Source organism: Helobdella robusta (genome assembly GCF_000326865.2).
Source record: "Helobdella robusta unplaced genomic scaffold HELROscaffold_2, whole genome shotgun sequence".
Taxonomy (NCBI): domain Eukaryota; kingdom Metazoa; phylum Annelida; class Clitellata; order Rhynchobdellida; family Glossiphoniidae; genus Helobdella; species Helobdella robusta.
The window spans coordinates 5,211,187-5,231,265 of record NW_008704083.1 but is presented as its reverse complement, the minus strand read 5'-3'; the positions used below and the strand labels follow the sequence as shown (position 1 = coordinate 5,231,265).

General features: G+C 31.2%; 2 protein-coding genes across 2 annotated transcripts; one reads left to right on the top strand and one right to left on the bottom strand.

The window, feature by feature from the left end:
* Window positions 1–554: 554 nt before the first annotated feature.
* HELRODRAFT_188320 (hypothetical protein) lies at window positions 555–11,330 on the bottom strand (the record flags this gene model as incomplete). Its single annotated transcript, XM_009017419.1, has 16 exons — window positions 555–1,157; window positions 1,733–1,795; window positions 2,123–2,758; window positions 3,339–3,408; window positions 3,629–3,762; window positions 4,164–4,540; window positions 4,651–4,955; window positions 5,066–5,191; window positions 5,540–5,679; window positions 5,910–6,190; window positions 6,817–7,030; window positions 8,282–8,438; window positions 10,497–10,568; window positions 10,653–10,706; window positions 11,059–11,119; window positions 11,245–11,330. The coding sequence occupies 16 exons, from the start codon at window positions 11,328–11,330 to the stop codon at window positions 1,111–1,113; spliced, it is 2,823 nt and encodes a 940-aa protein (XP_009015667.1). The 3' UTR covers window positions 555–1,110.
* Window positions 11,331–11,889: 559 nt separating this feature from the next.
* On the top strand, window positions 11,890–15,771 carry HELRODRAFT_160462 (hypothetical protein; the record flags this gene model as incomplete). Its single annotated transcript, XM_009017418.1, has 4 exons — window positions 11,890–11,914; window positions 14,008–14,087; window positions 15,238–15,334; window positions 15,659–15,771. 4 exons carry the CDS (start codon window positions 11,890–11,892, stop codon window positions 15,769–15,771), a joined length of 315 nt encoding a protein of 104 aa, XP_009015666.1.
* Between the last annotated feature and the right edge of the window lie 4,308 nt (window positions 15,772–20,079).

Below are 20,079 nucleotides of genomic sequence, written 5' to 3'. Positions count from 1 at the left end.
AAAATAATAAGTAATTTCCTAGAAAACAAAGATGAATAAATAAACAAACGATAATAAATAAATAACGAACTAAAGAGGTGACTGATTGTGACAGTGTTGATGAGAAGCAAAGAGGTATGATGACACAGCAGTGTTACCACCCCGTTGTTTAACATTACAGACATTAGAATGGGTATGAATGTGATTATTTTTTGTCCGCCTCGTAACGCAACAACCAACGAATGAAACGCTTTTGGAAATAGATTAAATGTTTTTCAATTTTGCCAATGACGTTTTCATAAATATAATTAAAATATGACAAAGAGAAATTAATTAATTTTTTCTTGCAACAAATCAAATCTTAAATTGTAATGTCTTGTAATGTCCGAAGAAGCAAATATTTGATGATGATTTTACCAAGTGATGATAATAATATGTGGCAGATCTGATTGATGATAATCAGAAATGATACATAAGTAAAACAAATTCAAACGAACATTAGGATGAGTGAAACAAAAACGACAAATGAATAATGATTTGACCGATATTAAGCTAACTCATAAGCAATATGATCCACACAACACATTCCATTTATTTCCAACGAGGCGTCATTGAAAAGTAGCAAAATAAATTGCAGGGAATTTAATTTAACTTCATTTAACAAGTGCTCAATCAAATAAACAACTTTATGAATTTTTTGAAAACCATTATATTCTTCACTGATAATTGAAGAAATGCTTTTGATTTTACTTAAATTGTAGCAGAAACCCACAGATCAAAATTTCCATTATACATAACTTGTTTTGTTTAAATTTGCATAACATTATACATAACTTGTTTTGTTTAAATTTGCATGCAAATGTGTGTCTCCAATGTAAATGTAGCATGTAATTGGATATAAGTGGCTGCTTATATAATTATAACAACATTCATCTATGTAATTATCCTCATTAGTCATAATTTAGTCCTTCCATAATTGGGCACATCATATGAAAAAAATCATAAATTTTGATCGAATAATTAAAAATTTTAAAAATATTCATAATTAGTATAATTTTCATAATCAATGTTTCGAACATTCCGCACCAGTATCAACCCAAAAAATGAAGACGATTAATATGATGATCAACATCAACCTTGTCCGTGTTGATAGGAAGGTCCATGCATTGACTGAGGAACTGTTGAGAGGAAATTTTTCAAAATTACAACAAAACAATTTATTAATTTGCAGAAGAAAAAAAAGCCAACAACATTTACAGGCCTCTCATCTCTGAAAAATGCATTCTAATAACTAAATTAATAAATATCTCTATGAATCTCACAGAGCTTAATTTATAAGCACTATTGGTCTGATGAACCCAAGGTTGAGATGATTTGTTTGGGGAACACAGATAGAGACAGAGTGATGAGATTAAAAACCATAAGGAAGAAAATATATTAGCTGTATATGATTAGATGGAGATGGGTGACGTAAGAATTAAGAATGTTTAATTTAGACTTGAGTTCAGCATTTTGTGTAAATACAATCACAAAAATTAAAGCATGCTCTAATAAATGAAGTTTGATCACGGATGTTTTAGTTTGAAAAATATTTTTAGACAAGGCACACAATAAACACATTCAGAAAGATGGATCTAAACCGCCAGTAGTACTGTAATAACCTACAATCAATATTGTCCTATTTAAATTTAGATAATAATGATAATAATTTTATTGATATGCACAACAAAAATAAAAAAAAATGTAAACTGACTTTGTTGGATGTTATAGAGAAGAGGTTGAGGATGTGGGGCAGTCATGTTTGGTGGTCCAAGGCCTGAAACATAATCAAAACAAGCATTATGCTCACAATATACATTCAACATCTTAGCACAGACTGATTGGTATGTTACATTACTTCTAGTATTCTTTTGCAGCATGTTTTTTTTCATTACGAAATTTTATAATTTAATCAAAATATGTGAGATCATAATACAAAAAAGTTTTCATGTCAAATGTGTTAATAATGTAAAGTATTGTAAATGAAAAAACACAAATAACATAAAAAGGTTGCAACTAAACTGATATACGTGTAACTGAGCTGTTACACAGTTGAAATAATAAATTATAGAATACCACAAATGATTCAAATAAAAAAACTAACTATTGACAGCAACAAATTGTCCAAGCTGTGCAGGAGTTGCTCCTTGCTGGTTTGGAGCAGCAATAAACATTGAATGCGGATGAACCAACGAATGAGGATGGATGGTTGATCCAGGTGGCACTTGTCCTTGCAATGCACCAGCGCCCGGAGTAGTTGGAGGCATGGTGGCAGCATATCCCCCTGCCTGATGGTGGTGAGCATTCTGGAAGTTTGGTAGGAAAGGTGAAATGATGACTTGAGACTGATGCGTGGTAGATTGCAGATGTCCAGCACCAGGTTGGCCGATGGTCACCTGGTGATGTGGCTGAAATGCAAGGCTAGTCGATGGTGTCACAGGATAATGTTGATGTGAATTTTGCTGCTGTTGCTGTTGTTGTTGTTGATGCTGTTGTTGTTGCATATGTTGTTGCGATGGAAGCTGAGGAGGAGGACCAAGGTAGTGAACAGGTGTTGGAGCACCAGATCCATTATCAGGACATCCATTACCTCCACCATTGTTGTTGTTGTTGGGCTGTTGTTGCTGCTGCTGCTGTTGACTTTGTTGCTGTGCAATAAGGTGTGGGTGTATATTAGAGACAACGGCAGTAGCTGGACCTCCAGCTAACTGAGGCAACTGGGGAATCATCTGGGCAGGTACTGTCGGTTGGTGTAATTTTAAAACGTTTTTATAAAAAATGATTAATTTATTCAAGTCATTAAAAGACATGGATCTATTAATTGTATTTAGAAAAACATATTCATTATTATTATTTATATGAAAGCAGAAGTAATTTGATCTAGATGCTTATTTGAAAAATTTCCAATTAAATTTTCTTTGAAGAGTGGAGCTAATACAAAATTTTAATAACACAAATGATAAAATAAGAAGAAAACATATGACGATGTCATACAGATAACGATTGTTTTGCACTCTGTCCATACTTGCATATACAATGTTAGATAAAAAAATATCTTACAACGACTGATGGGAAAGAGGTAAACAACCGATGAATGAATGGAGAGATTGGTATAGAGAGACAGAAAGATCTACTGAAAGTAGCTAGGCACTTATGAAAATAATGAGTCTGAGCTAGACGCGTTGATGCAGAATGTACTACTTTAGTGATGTAATCGAGTGCTGTTGGTCATTAAACTATGAGAACACTGGTGATTCAACTAACAAGACCAAACAACATTAGATAGGACATATTAACAATAATGAACAATAAAAACTCACAAAACATGTGGTTTGGTCCAACGGCATTTGGATCATAGAATATAGGTCCAGGCAGCATCAATCGAACAGACTGTAGTAACATTAAAATAAAATTCATTTCCACTGATTCAATACATCCCACAAAATAATCTTTTAAAAATTATTATAAAAACATTGTAACAAATTATGAAAGAGAATTTTTAGCTATTTTGATGGATAAGATAAAAAATGATAATGATGAAAAAGTTAGGTCGTTAATGTTTTGAGGCATAAGAATATGAATAAATGAATGATAGACCAAAAACAAGTACATTGTATGGTGCCAGTCCTGTGGGAGTGATGAACATTTGGGGCACACCACTCTGCGAGATGAGAGGAGCACCAGCCATTACATTGGCAGACTGTGGAGTAGCCAGTTCGTTTGTCACTCTTGCTGACACTGTTGCTGCTTAGGTTAAACACATCCATTCATTTAATTCTTTTATAAAATTATTAGTACGTTTTTTATTCTAAAACATATACACCGAACAAAGACTGAACCTAAAATGTACATTATTTCCATTAGAAAAAGCAGAACTCATTGCTGATTAATATTAGCAGATCACAAAGTGCATACATAATATATATATATATATATATATATATATATATATATATATATATATACACATATATATACACATATATATATATGGTAAGCAACACTTATGGTCAAATGAATGTATGTACCATTAAGCATCAATGATTTGATTTATCATATTGAAGCCAACCAATTTCAAACATTAGACAATTTTAAACATGTAAACATTGAATATAAATCCGAAGAAAACAAATAATAACACTCACCTCTCTTGGCACTAGCTGGATACTTCTGCGTGTAAACGAATTGTGGCTGAGGTGGTTGAGTGGCAAGTATGGATGGAACTCCAGAAGCAGTGTATAGAACAGGTGGTGATCCCACTGTTGGTGGAACCATTTGTGGCTGTTGAGTCACTAGTTGTTGTAGTTGTTGCTGGTGCTGCTGCTGTTGCTGCTGCTGAACTAATTTGCTTTGTTGTTGTTGTGTGTGCAGGAGTTGTTGTTGTAAGTGTTGTTGATGTTGAAGTTGGTTATTGTTAACAGGGGGTTGCAGCTGTGGGGTGTGTTGTTGCTGAATTATCAAGGTATCCAAGGAGCTTACTCGAGGTTTGAACTCATTGGCATTTGGGTTCAATGTGTAATTTCTGTTTTTATATAAAAATAATAATTTATGAAAGGTACAAGTCTAATGAGAAACATTTTTTTTTCCATATCCAAAACCAACTCTAAACAAACAATGAACTTTAAACAATACCTCTTCTCTGTATTTTCACTGGTGCCTTCAGAATTTGATTCATCATTTGATTTAGAACCAACTGGCTGAGTTAAAGTTGCATTAGTACTGTTGGGCAAAGTTGAAGATGTGGTAGCACCATTAACAGTGTTGTTAGCAACAGCTGTAGTAACTGCAATTGACGTTGATGATGGAGTTGAAGGGACCATAGCAGCATGTGTGTTGTTGTTGTTGTTGGACACTGGCATTTGTGAAGGGACATTACTAATGTTGTTAACCATGGATGAGGGCGGTGATGACACAGAAGCAGACATGTTGATTTGCATCTGAAAATAATATTATTTAAACAATTTTATCATACATATATACACAAATATATACAATTAATTAATCTTAGTAGAACCAAACAATAAATCAGCAGCTAAACAATAATTACGTTGAAGTTTTCTTTAAAATCTTTGAACTCATCAATTTCGGTTCTAGAAGAATGGCTTTGTGGTTGTTGGTGGTGATGAAGTTGTTGGTGAGGATGTTGCAGTGGCTGATGTTGTTGTTGCTGTTGCTGTTGGTGGTGATGATGATGGAAACTGTCAGCATGTTGAGATGTTGTCATCAGATCAGTAGGCCTGCTTATTTTTATATCTTTGCGATCACCATGATGATGTGGAAATTGTGGATGAAACCTAGAAAGAGAGTGATGAGTAGTGTTTAACATATTGAAAGATGCATTAGTGTTGACTGGTGTCATATTTGGTTGTTGTTGATAATTTAATTGTTGTTGTTGCTGCTGCTGCTGTTGTTTTTGCTGTTGATGCTGGTGATTAAACATTGGAGTAACGTTTGGTACTGTAGATGGAGCATGTAACGGTGTCGAATTCATCGATGAATGAGGGACTGGTGGTTGATTTACCACAGCTGAAATTTGTTGCTGTTGTTGTTGTTGCTGTGGTTGTTGTGGTTGTTGTTGCTGTGGTTGTTGTGGAGTGTGGTGTATATTATTCACCACAGCATTAGCAGGTTTAGGGTTAGAAACAATATCACTATAATTACCTGTAATTGAAAAAAAAAACATATAAATTTAAATTTAATTTAAATTAAATTTTAGTATGAAATATCATTAAGAAATACAAAATTTGTAAAAAATAACGATGAAAAAATAGGCAAATTACAATGCAGTGGAGTGTTAAGAGGAGGAGGAACATCAGAAGATTGTGGTGCTGATGGTGTTTGTGGAAGCTTGACAATGTTCATCACAGGTGACGGCTCCCTCTCAGTCTTACCAGACAAACTAGTCTTCATCAACCTATTGGACAGTAATGATGAAGGGGTTGACACTGATGATGCTGTTGACGTCTGAGATTTTTGCTGCAATGAAGAACTTGTATTGCTGGAATTGTTTTCTTCCCTGACGACAGCACTGTGTAGGGTTTCTTCATCTTTAGTATTTTCCAGCTCCATGCGATGCTTGTATGAAGCAGATGATTCAATTTCTCTAGCCAAAGCTGCAGCCTTTTCGACATGCTGCTGAAATTCCTCAGTGTTGTGGCTGGGCATTGGAGTTCTAGTGGAAAATGAAATCATTGGGAAAAATGCTATAAATATCAAGGTTGTTAATAGCAGAGTAGCACTGCAGCATTTATTGAGCAGTTAAAAGCAAAATTAAATGCACAACTGCTTCTTTTGAGTCAACAATTTTTTTTATCAAACCATGCAAAATAACTAATAATCTTCCAGTTAAGAAACCTAGATTAAATAGCATTGTTTTGCTTCTACAGTGTTAATTGCTTTATTTTGGTTCCTTTTTGATACTTTGGAACTTAATTGCTTTTTTTTCATTGCAATCCATAAAAATCTGGGTTTTAACTTAAGCACAAAGTTTTATTCAATTTTAGCTTGATGCTTTAACTCTTAATACGTGGTTTTATTGAACTTTACCACGTGAATTTAACTTTGCCACATAAATTTATTATGTGGTTGTAACATGCGTTAACAGATGATCAATCAATTCGCATTATTGGTGAGCGGCACACCTTTTTATGAGTAGTATTAACAACCCTGATAAATAAACAAGTCACTCGACAAATGCTCGCAACATGTAACCAAGCAATCGTACATCAAATTCTTCAAGAATTAAATGAAAAAAGTAATGAATAACATTTAAATGTGTTTAAATAACTGAAAACATACGTGTACTGTGTCAAGTTAGGATCATAAGTTGTCATGATTTGAAACTTATCCTGATTTGTGCGAAACATCTCATTTGGGTCCCAACCATTTGTGTTGCTCGACTCCAGCAGATCATCATCATCATCTGGATGAGAATCAGACACCCACGGTTGCAATTCCTTCTCCATCACCTGACCATTCGATTTTCTGCTTATTGCTCCATCGGTGAAATTATCTATTCCAAATAGTACATCATCACTATTATTTAACAGACATTTTGATACTCTAAATTATAATAAAAATGAAGCAGATAAAAATACATGTATATTCATCACTACCATGTTTAGAAATTACATGACACATACTACATTGCAGAAAATGTGTGATAAGAAAGAGGACAAGCATTGTGAAACAGTCACATTAGCTGAATGTCATCTAAGTTAATATACCTATTTACTACTAAAATAAGCCAGTATTTATTAGAACATATAAAAACTAAAAACTTTAGTATAAGCAGCTTTATAATTATTTTGATCGGTGTTATCTATGTGAATCACAATAATCTTGGCTAAACCAGACAACCTGTTTAAAAACCCCAGAAACTTGAAGTAAATATTTTGAGTATATGAATAAATTATGAGATGATATCTGAGCAATTCACATCAATCTTGTCATGTCAAGGCTCTCACTTATTTAAAATGTCATGCTGATATGTTCATTGAAATTAAATTTACAATCCACTTATATATTAAACATAGTTGTAAGCATTTTGACAAGCTTAATCCTTAAATGCATACATGGTGAGTTAAGGACCAATTTATTGAAAAATTAAGCCTTGAATAAAAACCTTGGTGGATAGTGACAATGATGATGATGATCATTACAAATGTTTTCCATAACTATGGAAAAAACCTAACTAATATTTGAATCTTTTCAAATGAACTGAGTACATAAAAATATCTACCAAAATGTGCAGAAAAACACAAAAATAGAAACAATTCATACCAGTTAATTTATAGGTATGTATATTTATATAACAAAAGTTGTTTATTTGTATATTTCAGTTGTCTTTAATATGTTGCATAATAACATTTCTAACAGCAAAACTATAAGCAATATTTTGAAGAAACTCAATACATTTATTCCATGTTAGTTATTTTATAACTAATTTAAAAAGCTAAATTTCAAATCATTATTATTAACTAGAAAAAACATTCGTTAAAAAACAAATATAAAAAGATTGCTAAAAAATTTAAAAATTTTTTTATTTATTTAAAACATGAGTTGTAGGAAGGAGTGTAGTTAATGATTTCAGAAGATTTCTGTAGAGCAATTTTTAAAATATTTTACCACTATGATGACAAAATTAAAGTGATATAACATGTGATGTTATCATGAAAACAAACAAAAAAATCTAAACATCTAAATGAAAGCAAACAACACAATGGTGGCAATATGAATATGACAACATTACAAAAATACACACCTCCAATAATGGCATAGTTAGGATCAGCATTAAGAAATTGTAAATTGACTATTTCTTCGGGTTTGAAGACCATACATGGCTGGATGTCACTACGACACGGCTGCCATGAAGGATTCGATTTGTCCACTTTATGCACTTTATCAAGCATCACTTCAAGCTAAAAGAGAATATGGTTGAAAATCTCAATTTAACATAAAAAATTAATATAATAACAAATGATAATTATAAAAAATCGTTATAAATAAAATAATCCTTGTCACCATTAATTAGTAATCAACCAGTCTATAACAGTTTTATTGATGCAAAAACTGCAATAATGATTTGGGCAGATTTATTGCAGATTTTGGTGAGTACCATAGCATAAGGTTAAACAAGTGAAGAGAGTTTAGGGTAAGCTTATTATACTAAAATTTGTAGTACAATCCAGTTGATTAACACTTTAATGTAGAGCATTTATCATAGAACATTCAGGTAACCCTACATATTTTACAAAATTGTTCAAGATATAGACAAATTTTCAACATAACAAATTTTGTAATTTTTTGCAAAATGTGCACAAATTTTACAACTCATTAAAAAACCAATAATGAATAAAATAAAATAGCAAAAAATAATTTGTTAAAGTAAAAGTATTGGGATTGCTTATAATATTGGCATATAATATAACCCAACTTTGGTTTGATTATTCAACTGAAACCAACACTCTAACCACAAACTTAAAAAAATAACATGATACACGGTTTTATTCTGGACATCATAACAGTGAAATAAGAACTTCAGCCTTAATCTTAACCTTACCAAAACCAATAGGCCTAGTTGGACTGATTTTTTATCATATATAACGCTTAAAAAAAATTCATAACGAAAACATATTAAACAATAATGAATTAAGGTTAGTATATTAAAGTGCAAATAAGATTTGAAGAACCGGGCTGTTACAAAATAGGAAAAAAACTGAAGGCAAATCCTATGTTAGTGCAACCAAACTTTTTACTGCTGGCAAATATAATAAAAAAGATTTTACTCCAACCCATAAGAATGTAACAATATAATTATGTGGATAATTTTTAAAAGCATCTTTTAATAAGATACAAATTTGTATTCATTCCTAAAAAATTAAAGATGAAAAGAAATAATTTCAAAGACGTTTAACTAAGAAAAATGATTATAACATGAGCATTGGGGTCTCAGTTGGTCAGAGATTTTTGTCAGTAAGAATTTATTGAAGGAATTTTTTCATCTGACTCCGGAAAATGTTATTAATTAAAAAAAATTTTAAATTTTATTTTTGAAATTTTTTAAGGTTGTGTTTTTTAGAAGATAAATATGTGCAGTATTATGCAATAATCTATAATACTGAAAATAAATGCTACACAAAATTTTTTTACTGTTTAAAATATAAAAATAAAATAATTTTACTAAGAAAAACTATTACATTGACTGATTTCAAGTGTTTTTTAAAGTACTTTTTTTAGCAGTGATAATAAAATGAAATTATGATAAAAAAAATTGAAAATTTTTTTCTGAAAGTCGGAACACAGAATTTTACTAAGAAAAACTATTACATTGACTGATTTCAAGTGTTTTTTAAAGTACTTTTTTTAGCAGTGATAATAAAATGAAATTATGATAAAAAAAATTGAAAATTTTTTTCTGAAAGTCGGAACACAGAGTCTGAAATTTTTACCCAGAGTCTGAAATTTTACCCAGAGTCAAGAGTCAGAATTTTTTAAGGGCTGCAGAGTCGGAAACATCTGACTCCAACACTCTAATTATAATTGTTAGCAAAAATAAATGTAATAAACTTAAATCTTATCCAAAAAATTTTTAAATAATTAAAATGAATATCTTATTTCTAGCTTTCCTTTAGTTGAACTTAACAAAGTGAATTTAGAAGGTTAAAATGACTAGTACATTTATCTATTTAATACATTTAAAGTGATGAAAAAAATATTTGATGTAAGAGATTATATTAGAAAAATATGATCTCCATCTTGAATTAACTCTAACAATTTTAATTAAATGGTAGCCAAATGAATTTTAAGAGGCATAAAACAAAGAAATGTTAAAATTAAATAAATAGTTCATCTTTTTTTCTCACCACAAGCTACTTAAAAAAACAGATCATCAATATAAAGCAAATAAAACTTTACTAATATCAACCGTTGTTAAAAAAATGTTAGATAATTAACAAAAACCAGACCTCATTGCCCACCTTATGTGACAAAGTTTTGAAAATGCCCTCAAAAGTTTCTGCCTGTTTATTTGTAATTCTAGCCACAACACCCTAAAAAAATTATTTTTATTCACTTATTATTAATATCATCAGTTGGCAATAATAAAAAATTAAAAAGCTGTAAAGAAAACATACCACGAGATTAGTCATCTGAAAAATAAATCTTTCGTTTTTATATACTCCAACATTCTGCATTTGAAAAGAATTTGAGCAATTAATTAAAATATCAAATAAACAAATTACTGTGATTCTTCTTGAAATTAACTTCAAATCAAAGTTCAAAGTGAGAAACCAAAATATTTAATTAATTGATGTCTATTATTTTTAACCTTTAACATGTTATTTTTTTAGTAGCATTATCACACATAAATAAATATGCATATACTATACAAATATTGACCTTGGTAGTGGTGAACATAAAATTAAATTGTAATATAATCATATAATAAAATTATAAATAATTTATAAATTACCAATATCAAATCTAAGATCTAAATTCTAAGATATATAATATTGAATTAAATTAATTAAATAGTTTTACCAAGTCGGGTCCACTGTTGTTATTGACTGGATGATGAAATGAATCAGGCATTCTTCGTGGTCTAAAAATTAATTTTAAAAAATCAGTTATACTGTTTTAAACCAACAACAACTATATAGGCACATCATCCCCCAACAAATGTGGATTTGAATAAAAAGGACATCGCAAATGATTGAAATCACAAACTTGGAATTTTGTGGTCCATAATTATTATTCCTGTTGTTTTGCATTCGGGTACGACGATATGTGTTATTATTATTATTAGTGGACATCTTGGATCTGTTTGTTTAACGAGCACTTTATGAACTTTTGCAAGCCTGCTAGTTATACAATTTAACTATTAAATTACTCAACAAATCGTGTGATATATCAGTAAAGTCAACGATAATTCCAATAATAAAACGATTATTAAAGTAAAAAATGCTATAAAAAATATCTATCCGATGGCCACTTTTAATAAAACATGGCGCATTAACCACTTCCTTTTTATAAGCAAGTGCAGCTACAAATCAACAAAAAAAATTAATAATCATAAATAAATCGGCTAATTAAAATTACTAACAAGAAATTAATTTTATGACTTAAAAATTATCGGACGTCTTAAAATAATTTTTTATGTTTAAATTTCATTCACCTATAACTATATATTATAATAATATTATAATAAGAACATACAATAACACGTGGCTAACAGTATAAAATTGCTTGATTGTACTATCATCAGCTTTATTTATATACCAGATCAGCATAGATAAACAAGTTATATTTTTTTTATGTAAAAACCGGCATTGAATATAAATTTTTAGTAATTGTAAAAAACACATACTTAGAATGACAAATCTGTCCCTAGGTCAAGGTTCGTTTGTTATAGCTCAATTCCTGGGTTAGAGTTCTGATCATAGAACTTATGGAATTTGAGATCAAAATTTTGTAATTATTTATTTATATATTTATATATGTATATATAAATCAATCAATCAATTAGTTTATTTGGCGCTATTTCCGCGAAGTTCAACATTGCTCCTCAGTGAATTTTGTAAACAGTTAAGTCTTGAGGTCCGCTTTAAACTTTGTAAGTAATGTAGTAGTCAGAGAAGGATGTAGAGAGTTCCAAAGAAATGGGCCAGAAATAGCAAATGCAGATTTAGCAGAAGAGTGTTTAACACGAGTTAAAAAGAAGTGAAAACAAAAAGAGGATCATAAACCGGACGTTTAGGTTCAATTAATACATCTGATAAGTTTTTAGAAAATAATTTAGTTTGAGGCTTAAACATTAATGTGCAAATTTTAAAAATTATTCTATATTTTATGGGTAGCCAGTGCAAGAGAACAAGTTATGGAAATGTATAATTTACTTTGTGTATATGGCTAAACCAGTCTAAATTTCAAGAAAAAATTAATTTTGTTGTTGATTAACTGAGTTCTCCAAATTAACCAAATTGTATACTTATCCAAAGAAGGTCCAAAAAAGGGCTATAAAGACGGTCACAGGACTACGACGTCTGCAATACGAAGAAAAACTAGATAAATGTGGCCTAACAACCTTGAAAACACGTAGAACAAAAAGAGATTTGATTCAAACTTATAAACTAAATAGGTACAAAGAAGATTTATCGTTTTCAAGATTTTTTAAACTGTCTTATAAAAATATATAAGTGGTTATAAACTAAAGCTCTTCAGAGAAAGAACTGGGCCAATGAAATATAACTTCCTCAGCAACAGTAAATCACAGCAAAATCGACAAATATTTTTAAAAGCTTATTGGCCATATTAGGATTCTAACTGGAGTGGCTCTGAACAGATTATTAGTTTTTGAGCCACTATAATTTTTGTTATAGGACATAATATGTTTCCTGACGTTTTTGAATTATAAAATCAAACTCGTTTTTGAAATTTTTATAAAGAAAAGTATCTCCACTAACTCCAAATTGAAATAATAATAAAAACCTTTATAAATAGTTTAACAAATAATTCCTTTTTACAACTAAAGTGGCTTCAGGAATAATTCCACTTCACTGAACTGTCTAGTTTTGTGTTCCACTCCCTAGCCGCTGCGTTTTCGGTAGGGTTAGCTATAGCGCCGCTACATATATTGAGCGGTAGCAATATAGGTAGCGACGATAATTTTAAAGCTAAAATAGAATCGACGCCGCTACTTCTGAGTCAAAATTTGTTTTCCTTTTAAAGACGTTGATCAAATGGGGTTGTTTTGATTTTACACCTGTTTTTGTCTGCTTAAGTGGTTTGTTCTTCATTGTATTCCGGAAAAATCGGTGGTTTTAAATATTAGCTTGCAGTTTTATTAAACTTTTCACGATGTTTTAACTTTAACACGTGGTTTAATTTAATATTACCACAAGGATTAATTTTTCATTGTAACACACGTTAACATGTAACACACGTTATTATGTGATCAACCAATTCGTACTAGAGGTGAGAAGAAATTGAAATTTGTTATCAATTCCCTCTCGTTTTTTGTCATTTCCGAATTCCTCTTAAATTCCCAATTACGACAACGTTCCATAAATTATCCATTCCCTAATTGTTTAACTCATTACCACGTTTTCCCTCTAATCTCTTTTTCTCCCATTCTTTAAATTTTTGTTCGCGAAATTTTTTTGCAGAAAAAGCAAAAATTATGGCTATGTCTCAAACAATATAAACCTTACAATTATAATAAATAAAAACAATTTTATACATGTCTATTCAATGTAAGGTTTTAATGACCACGAGTGTGCGAATGCGCGTGTGTGTGCGTTGACCACATGTTTGCACGTGGTTTTCTTCTTTGTTATCGCACACGGACACGTGTTGAGTTGCATAGATAACAAATTTTTTTAATTTTTGCATATGCTTGTCCATATCTATAGGATATACTTTATACATATGTGTATGTCGTTTTTCCCATTTTTTCTCATTTCCATCTATCATTTTCCGAATCACAAACAGTGATTCAGTATCCCAAAAAATTCCCATTCCAGAAAATTAGATCTCACCAAATCCCGTTTCCACGCTTCTATTTCGATCAAGTAGGCTTCGAATGTTTGAATGTTGAAAACTGTCTATTTCAGTACAAAACAAAAACTTTTTAACTTAGAATATCAAAATATTAATAATTTTTGTCGTGATACCGAAACTATTTTTGACAATCGATTTAATTTTAAACGCATTAAGAATAAAGTAGAGATTTCCATAAAAATATTATAAGAGCAATTTTTATATATAAAAAAGTAGTTCGACAAAAAGTAGCGGTAGCGATTTTGTCGCTACATTTTCGTTTAAGTAGTAGCAGTAGCGGCGCTACATTTCACGTGCAGTACCGGTAGCGACTAGTGATAGCGGAGCTCCTTTTCATGTGTAGATGTACAACTATTGAAGGTGGACAAGATGATTTATTACCATTAATGCTGCTCACAAAATTATTTGATAGACCTAAAAAAAAAAGTGGAAACATCATTCATTGATGGGTGGAATTGATAGTAGAGAGAACTACAAAGGTTTGCTGATACCACCATCCTATGCGGTTCGTTTACACATGACTTGCAACAATAACTCAAAAAAATTAACAAAATTTCTGGTTACACTACTGAATGGCAATACTTACTGTTCATCTCGGAAATCTAGTAAAATAGAATATGTCCAATAATAAATAGTTTCGAATACGAAAAATACCTGTCTATCAACCGGTAAATTTTATAATGCGTTATTTCACTCGCACGAATTCAAACGCTGCTCTTGACTGGCTGTTTTTATGTCTGTATTACTGTCTGATTATCTGGACGATCAACTGACTGACCGACTGACGGATTGGTTGTGAACATCACGTGCATCAATTATAACTAACATAATATATATGGTGAACATTGTACGTTCACATGCAATCATGAAACTTGCGATTCTAAACAACTAATTAAACTAATTTGAATAAAAACACCTGCTCAAAAAAATGCAAATGATGGTTTAATTTACATCTAAATGATACGTTGTATTTTTAAATAATGCAAACCATAAGTTATAATCTAAAATCTGCTGAGCAGGGGTCAGCTTTATGCAATGCATTAATCATGGTTCTGTAATATTTTTTACACAAATTTAATAAATGTTCAAAAATGTTTTACATCTTTCTTTCTTAAAATGTACTTTTAGTTTTAACTGAAATTGTTTTTAATAATATGACAGCTTCAAATAGCAGTTTGTATAGAATATAACCAAACTGAAACAGCGAAATCATTCCATATGTTGTTTGCGGGTGATCTCATCTTGGTTGGAGATGGAGGTTTTGAAGATGTTTGAATTTGTAAACTTTTTTTGTTTGGCCTTCTGCACCATGGTTTGCACGTTTTCGGTTTGTCGCCAAAATACAAGTGATATCGGCACTCTTTCTGTTGAAAAGTGTGTTGTTCGTGGTTTTTCTGTTCATAGCGTAAAATTCGTTTTTGGCAAATAGGATTAATTCATCTGCTAAATTTCCCAGTCGCTGTAGATCGAAATCTTTTTGAGCTGCGATGACTGGAGAAATTGTTGTTGGAAGAGCTTTAACATAGATTAGGTAACATTGAAAATTGCAATAATCTTTAATAATATGTTTATAACTAATAAGGACTGAGAAAAACAAACTCTGGCTCACCAAGCCCCTTTCCGTGGCCTCGTGCGCACGCTTCAGGAATGCCTGCAGAGGTGCTGTCCTCAGTGTCAGCTGGTTTAGCAGCATGACGCAGAATGTTATTCCAAGAATAATATATAAGATAATAAATAAATGAATGTTTGATCCTTACACACACACACACACACACACACACACACATATATATATATATATATATATATATATATATATATATATATATATATATATATATATACGTCAGTGCTTGAAAGCACGAAAGATAAATTTCTTGTCAATGCTTACAGCATGGCTATGGATCATGTAATCAGTGGCGAATCCATGTGAAGCCCATTCAATTTGTGCTATCTGGGTAGGGTAGATGTACCACTCTACCAGTTGAAAACTGCAACAATCTCAGACATAAATGCAAATCATCTTTTAAAAGTGTATTGTTTGTTGTTATTTTGCTCTCCAAACGTTTCTTTGGCAAAGTTTTGCTTATTAAAATTTGTTGTATCTGGCTTACAAATTTGTTTTGACGTTTTTCTTCGCAAGTTGCATGTGAGAGAAAATTGAAATAGAACAAATTAAGAAATTTGTTGAGCCAGTCAACTTTGCAATAATTTACGCCGATGTCTTGCGAAAAGGACCTTCTTCCAAAAATCAATTACAATGAAATGGGTTATTCTTGACCAGTGAAATGACGATAAAGCTGCTATATTAGTTACAGTAGATAGAAAGTTTAGACTCCAGTTTGTGTTTCTTATGTTTAAGTGGTTAGAACAGAACTAGGAGATATTTAACAGTTTATTTAATTACAAATTTAAACGTGTGATAAATAAAATCGTTCATACGAATTCAAGTAGTACTTTTAGAGTTCAAAATTTTATTACTATGCATGAAATAATAATCATGATAACTTGAGAAATACTAAAATTAAATTTAATTGAAATGAAAATAGGCGAAAATATTAAATTATTGAAAAATGTATATGAAACAGATGATGACGTGATGTCTGAATTTCTCGAGTCGGTTTTTAAGCTAGTCTGATCCAGCTCTCTTTAACGCACCTTTTCATTTTATTCATGAAGTTATGTCCCTACCTGTTTGTTTAGATTCAACAATATTAGATGTAGTTAATTTGAATTTTCAATCACTATTTATGGTACCGATAACTTACATGAAAAATTTCAATTTGTTTTTTATCAACTAAATGTTTTTTGAGAAAAAATTTGCTGATTGGTTTTATCATATTCTGATATGTGATTTGAAATGTTTTTTGTTATAATTGTTTATTGTGGTTCAAACTTCTTGTTCATTTTCTTTTTTAAAATTGTCGTTTGGCTTTACAAGCAAGTTTGCTTGCCCCGGTTTATGTGTTGAATAAAATTGAAATTGAAATGCTAACTTTTAAGATGGGGTTAACACACTGGGACATGGAGGTTAAAAATATGTGATGTGACAATTCGTGACAGGGGATGTGGGAGTCAAAAAAATGCAAGAAAAGCATGACATCTTTCATGGACAGCCCCCTAACAAATGTTTAATTCTATGTCATTGACCCAAAACAAAAACATTTGTATTCTGGCATGTTAATGTTCAAAGAAAATGTGCATTTATTCCATAAATTTATTTATAGACTCATCCATATATGCATATACTTATACACGTATACATGTTTTTACGCACAAAAACATTTAGACTAATACACAAAAACATACACGCATCTGCGCATCTTCATCTTCAATGTTCTTCAACACGGTTATTCCACATATAAATAGAATTAAACCTAAGCAAAGTCTGGTGGCCAAGTGGTTAGCGTGTCCGTCTACCACCACTACGACCCGGGTTCGAATCCTGCAGTTTCTACGGGTTTATCCGGGTAGCCGACCCCCGGCCAACCCAGCCGTCCATCCTTTCGAGGCTGGTAAATGGGTAGACAACGTAAGTTGTCGCATGTTGATCGGCGAGATGGCTCAGTGGTTCAAATGGTATAAATACATGTATAAATACATGTGTACGTCGTGTGAAAGGGATTAACAGCCCTTGTGGCAAAGATGGCTGCTTCAAATCAAAATCAATGGTTGAAGATTTGAAGAACATAATATAAGATATATATATAGATAATATATCTGTAACATTGTAAGTGGTCCAGCGTAGGTCAGAGCTGCAATAACTAAAAAAAGAATAATAATTTAGTTAGATATTTAAATGTAAATTTTCAATCGCTCGGTGTCGGCAAATTTTTCAAAATCAGAAAACTTTAAATTTTAGGGCACAGTATAATTGAATTTAATGACATTAAATAATAACAAATAAGAACACACACAACACACACATACACTCACACACACATCACGCACACACTATACCATTTTCAAGGAATTTTTGTGAGAAAAATCAAAATGACGAACTACAGGCAAATTGGTGCTAAAAATTCGGTAGAACTTATATAATATTGTATACACATTCACACTCACATGCACATACACATCCTTTGCATATATTTTTTCCTTGATAAATTAATAAATTTTCATTGTATCATTTACTTATAAATTGGTTAACGCCTACATATGAATAATTTTTATACAAATTCCAATAGGAAAATACATTTATTTATGAAAGCAATATCAACCTTGCTCAAAACAAAATAATCCTTTCATATAATAATAACTAATCTCCCCATATTAACTAATTAACTTGTGATAAAATACCTAACATATCTCATCCTTCTCAGCGCACTCATCCTCCTTCTCTTCCTTCATTCCTTCTTTCTATAATTTTTTTGTTATGCTTCATCAAAGAAATTCTTCTACGAATTCAAAGGAATATTTCTTGGTGCCACAACATATGAAAGCGAATGGGAACATGTGCACTGATATATATGTATATATATGTATATATATATATATATATATATATATATATATATATATATATATATTCATGTATTCACAGACACACACTTTTATGTAAATGTATGTCAGTTGTTGCCTTCATGGTTAAAATTAAAAACATTTACGTGCGTGCCAAAGAATATAATTAATAACGTACGTGAAGAAATATTTCGTATTGCTTCGTTAACATCATTTCTATTGAAATTTACTAATTAAAAAATTTGTGTGCCCACTGATATAACTTGCTTGTGTGAATGAACACGTATCTCAGGATATATCTCAGAAATCTCTCGTTATGTCTGGAAAGTTAATGGAATGCGTTTGTTCATTTATATATATATATACAGACTATTGTATATGTATGTTCATCTATGTACATATAATATATCAAATACTTATGTATGTTCAACCATATATGCACAGTCTATTAAATATGTTTGTACAAGATCGTGAAACATCTGCGATTGTAGAGATGCGTTTAAATGTGTGCAAACAATTGTATCAATATTGTTTCAATTACTCGCCAGCTTCTACTTACGTGCAGCCACACACACAAACACACATACACACGCATGCACACAAGCACACACACACAAGCACACACACGGCTACATATATTATATTCATCTTTGCTGTAAAAGTGCGTATGTGTTAATTTTTCTGTACGTGCGTATTAGATTCCGTGTGCGTGCTCTACAGTGAAACAAAGGTAAATTGTTATTTGAAGGCATATGCCACAACACACATACATAATGTAGTTAGATGATGTGTGTTTGTTTGTTTGTTTGTGTGTGTGTGTGTGTGTGTGTGTGTGTGTGTGTGTGTGTGTGTGTGTGTGGGTTATGTGCTGAATAAAATAATGGCCTCGTGTGTTTGGCTGAATGTGCTGAAGAGTAGTGCTGTGTTGTGGCATGAGCGAAGGTACGATTGAAGGCATGTGTTGCGTATTAACTTATATTTTCGTACTTGAAGAATTTAATGTGCTACCTCTCCATGCCTTGAAATAACAGTCGATGAATACTTTCAACTAACGGAAAGCCGATGATAAATATCACTCGCCGATGCATATGAATCATCTAGGAAAGTGTTTGAATGATTAGAAAAATAAATTCAATTTAACATCTTGTAAAAAATACAATGATATCTTGTTCAAACAATATGCGTGCACAAATAATAACGTACACATACACACACACATACGAAACGAAACGAAATTTTATTTGCTCCATAAAATTAAAAAAAAAATGCATACATACATACATACACACAACAAATTATTGTAGAATAAATATGAAAGGAAGAGAAATGAACAAGAATGAACAGAATGAACAGAACAAACAGACAGCAAGCTCAGCTGACGAGAAGTTGTAAATTAAATTTGACTGCAATCGTGAGAAAATGATGATTGGATGAAACGCTGAAGATTTGAGAAATTTAAAAAATGCATAACAATGTGATTACTAAAAATTTTGTCGTAATTTTATTAATATTTTCTATATTTTCTTACAGAATTTTTGT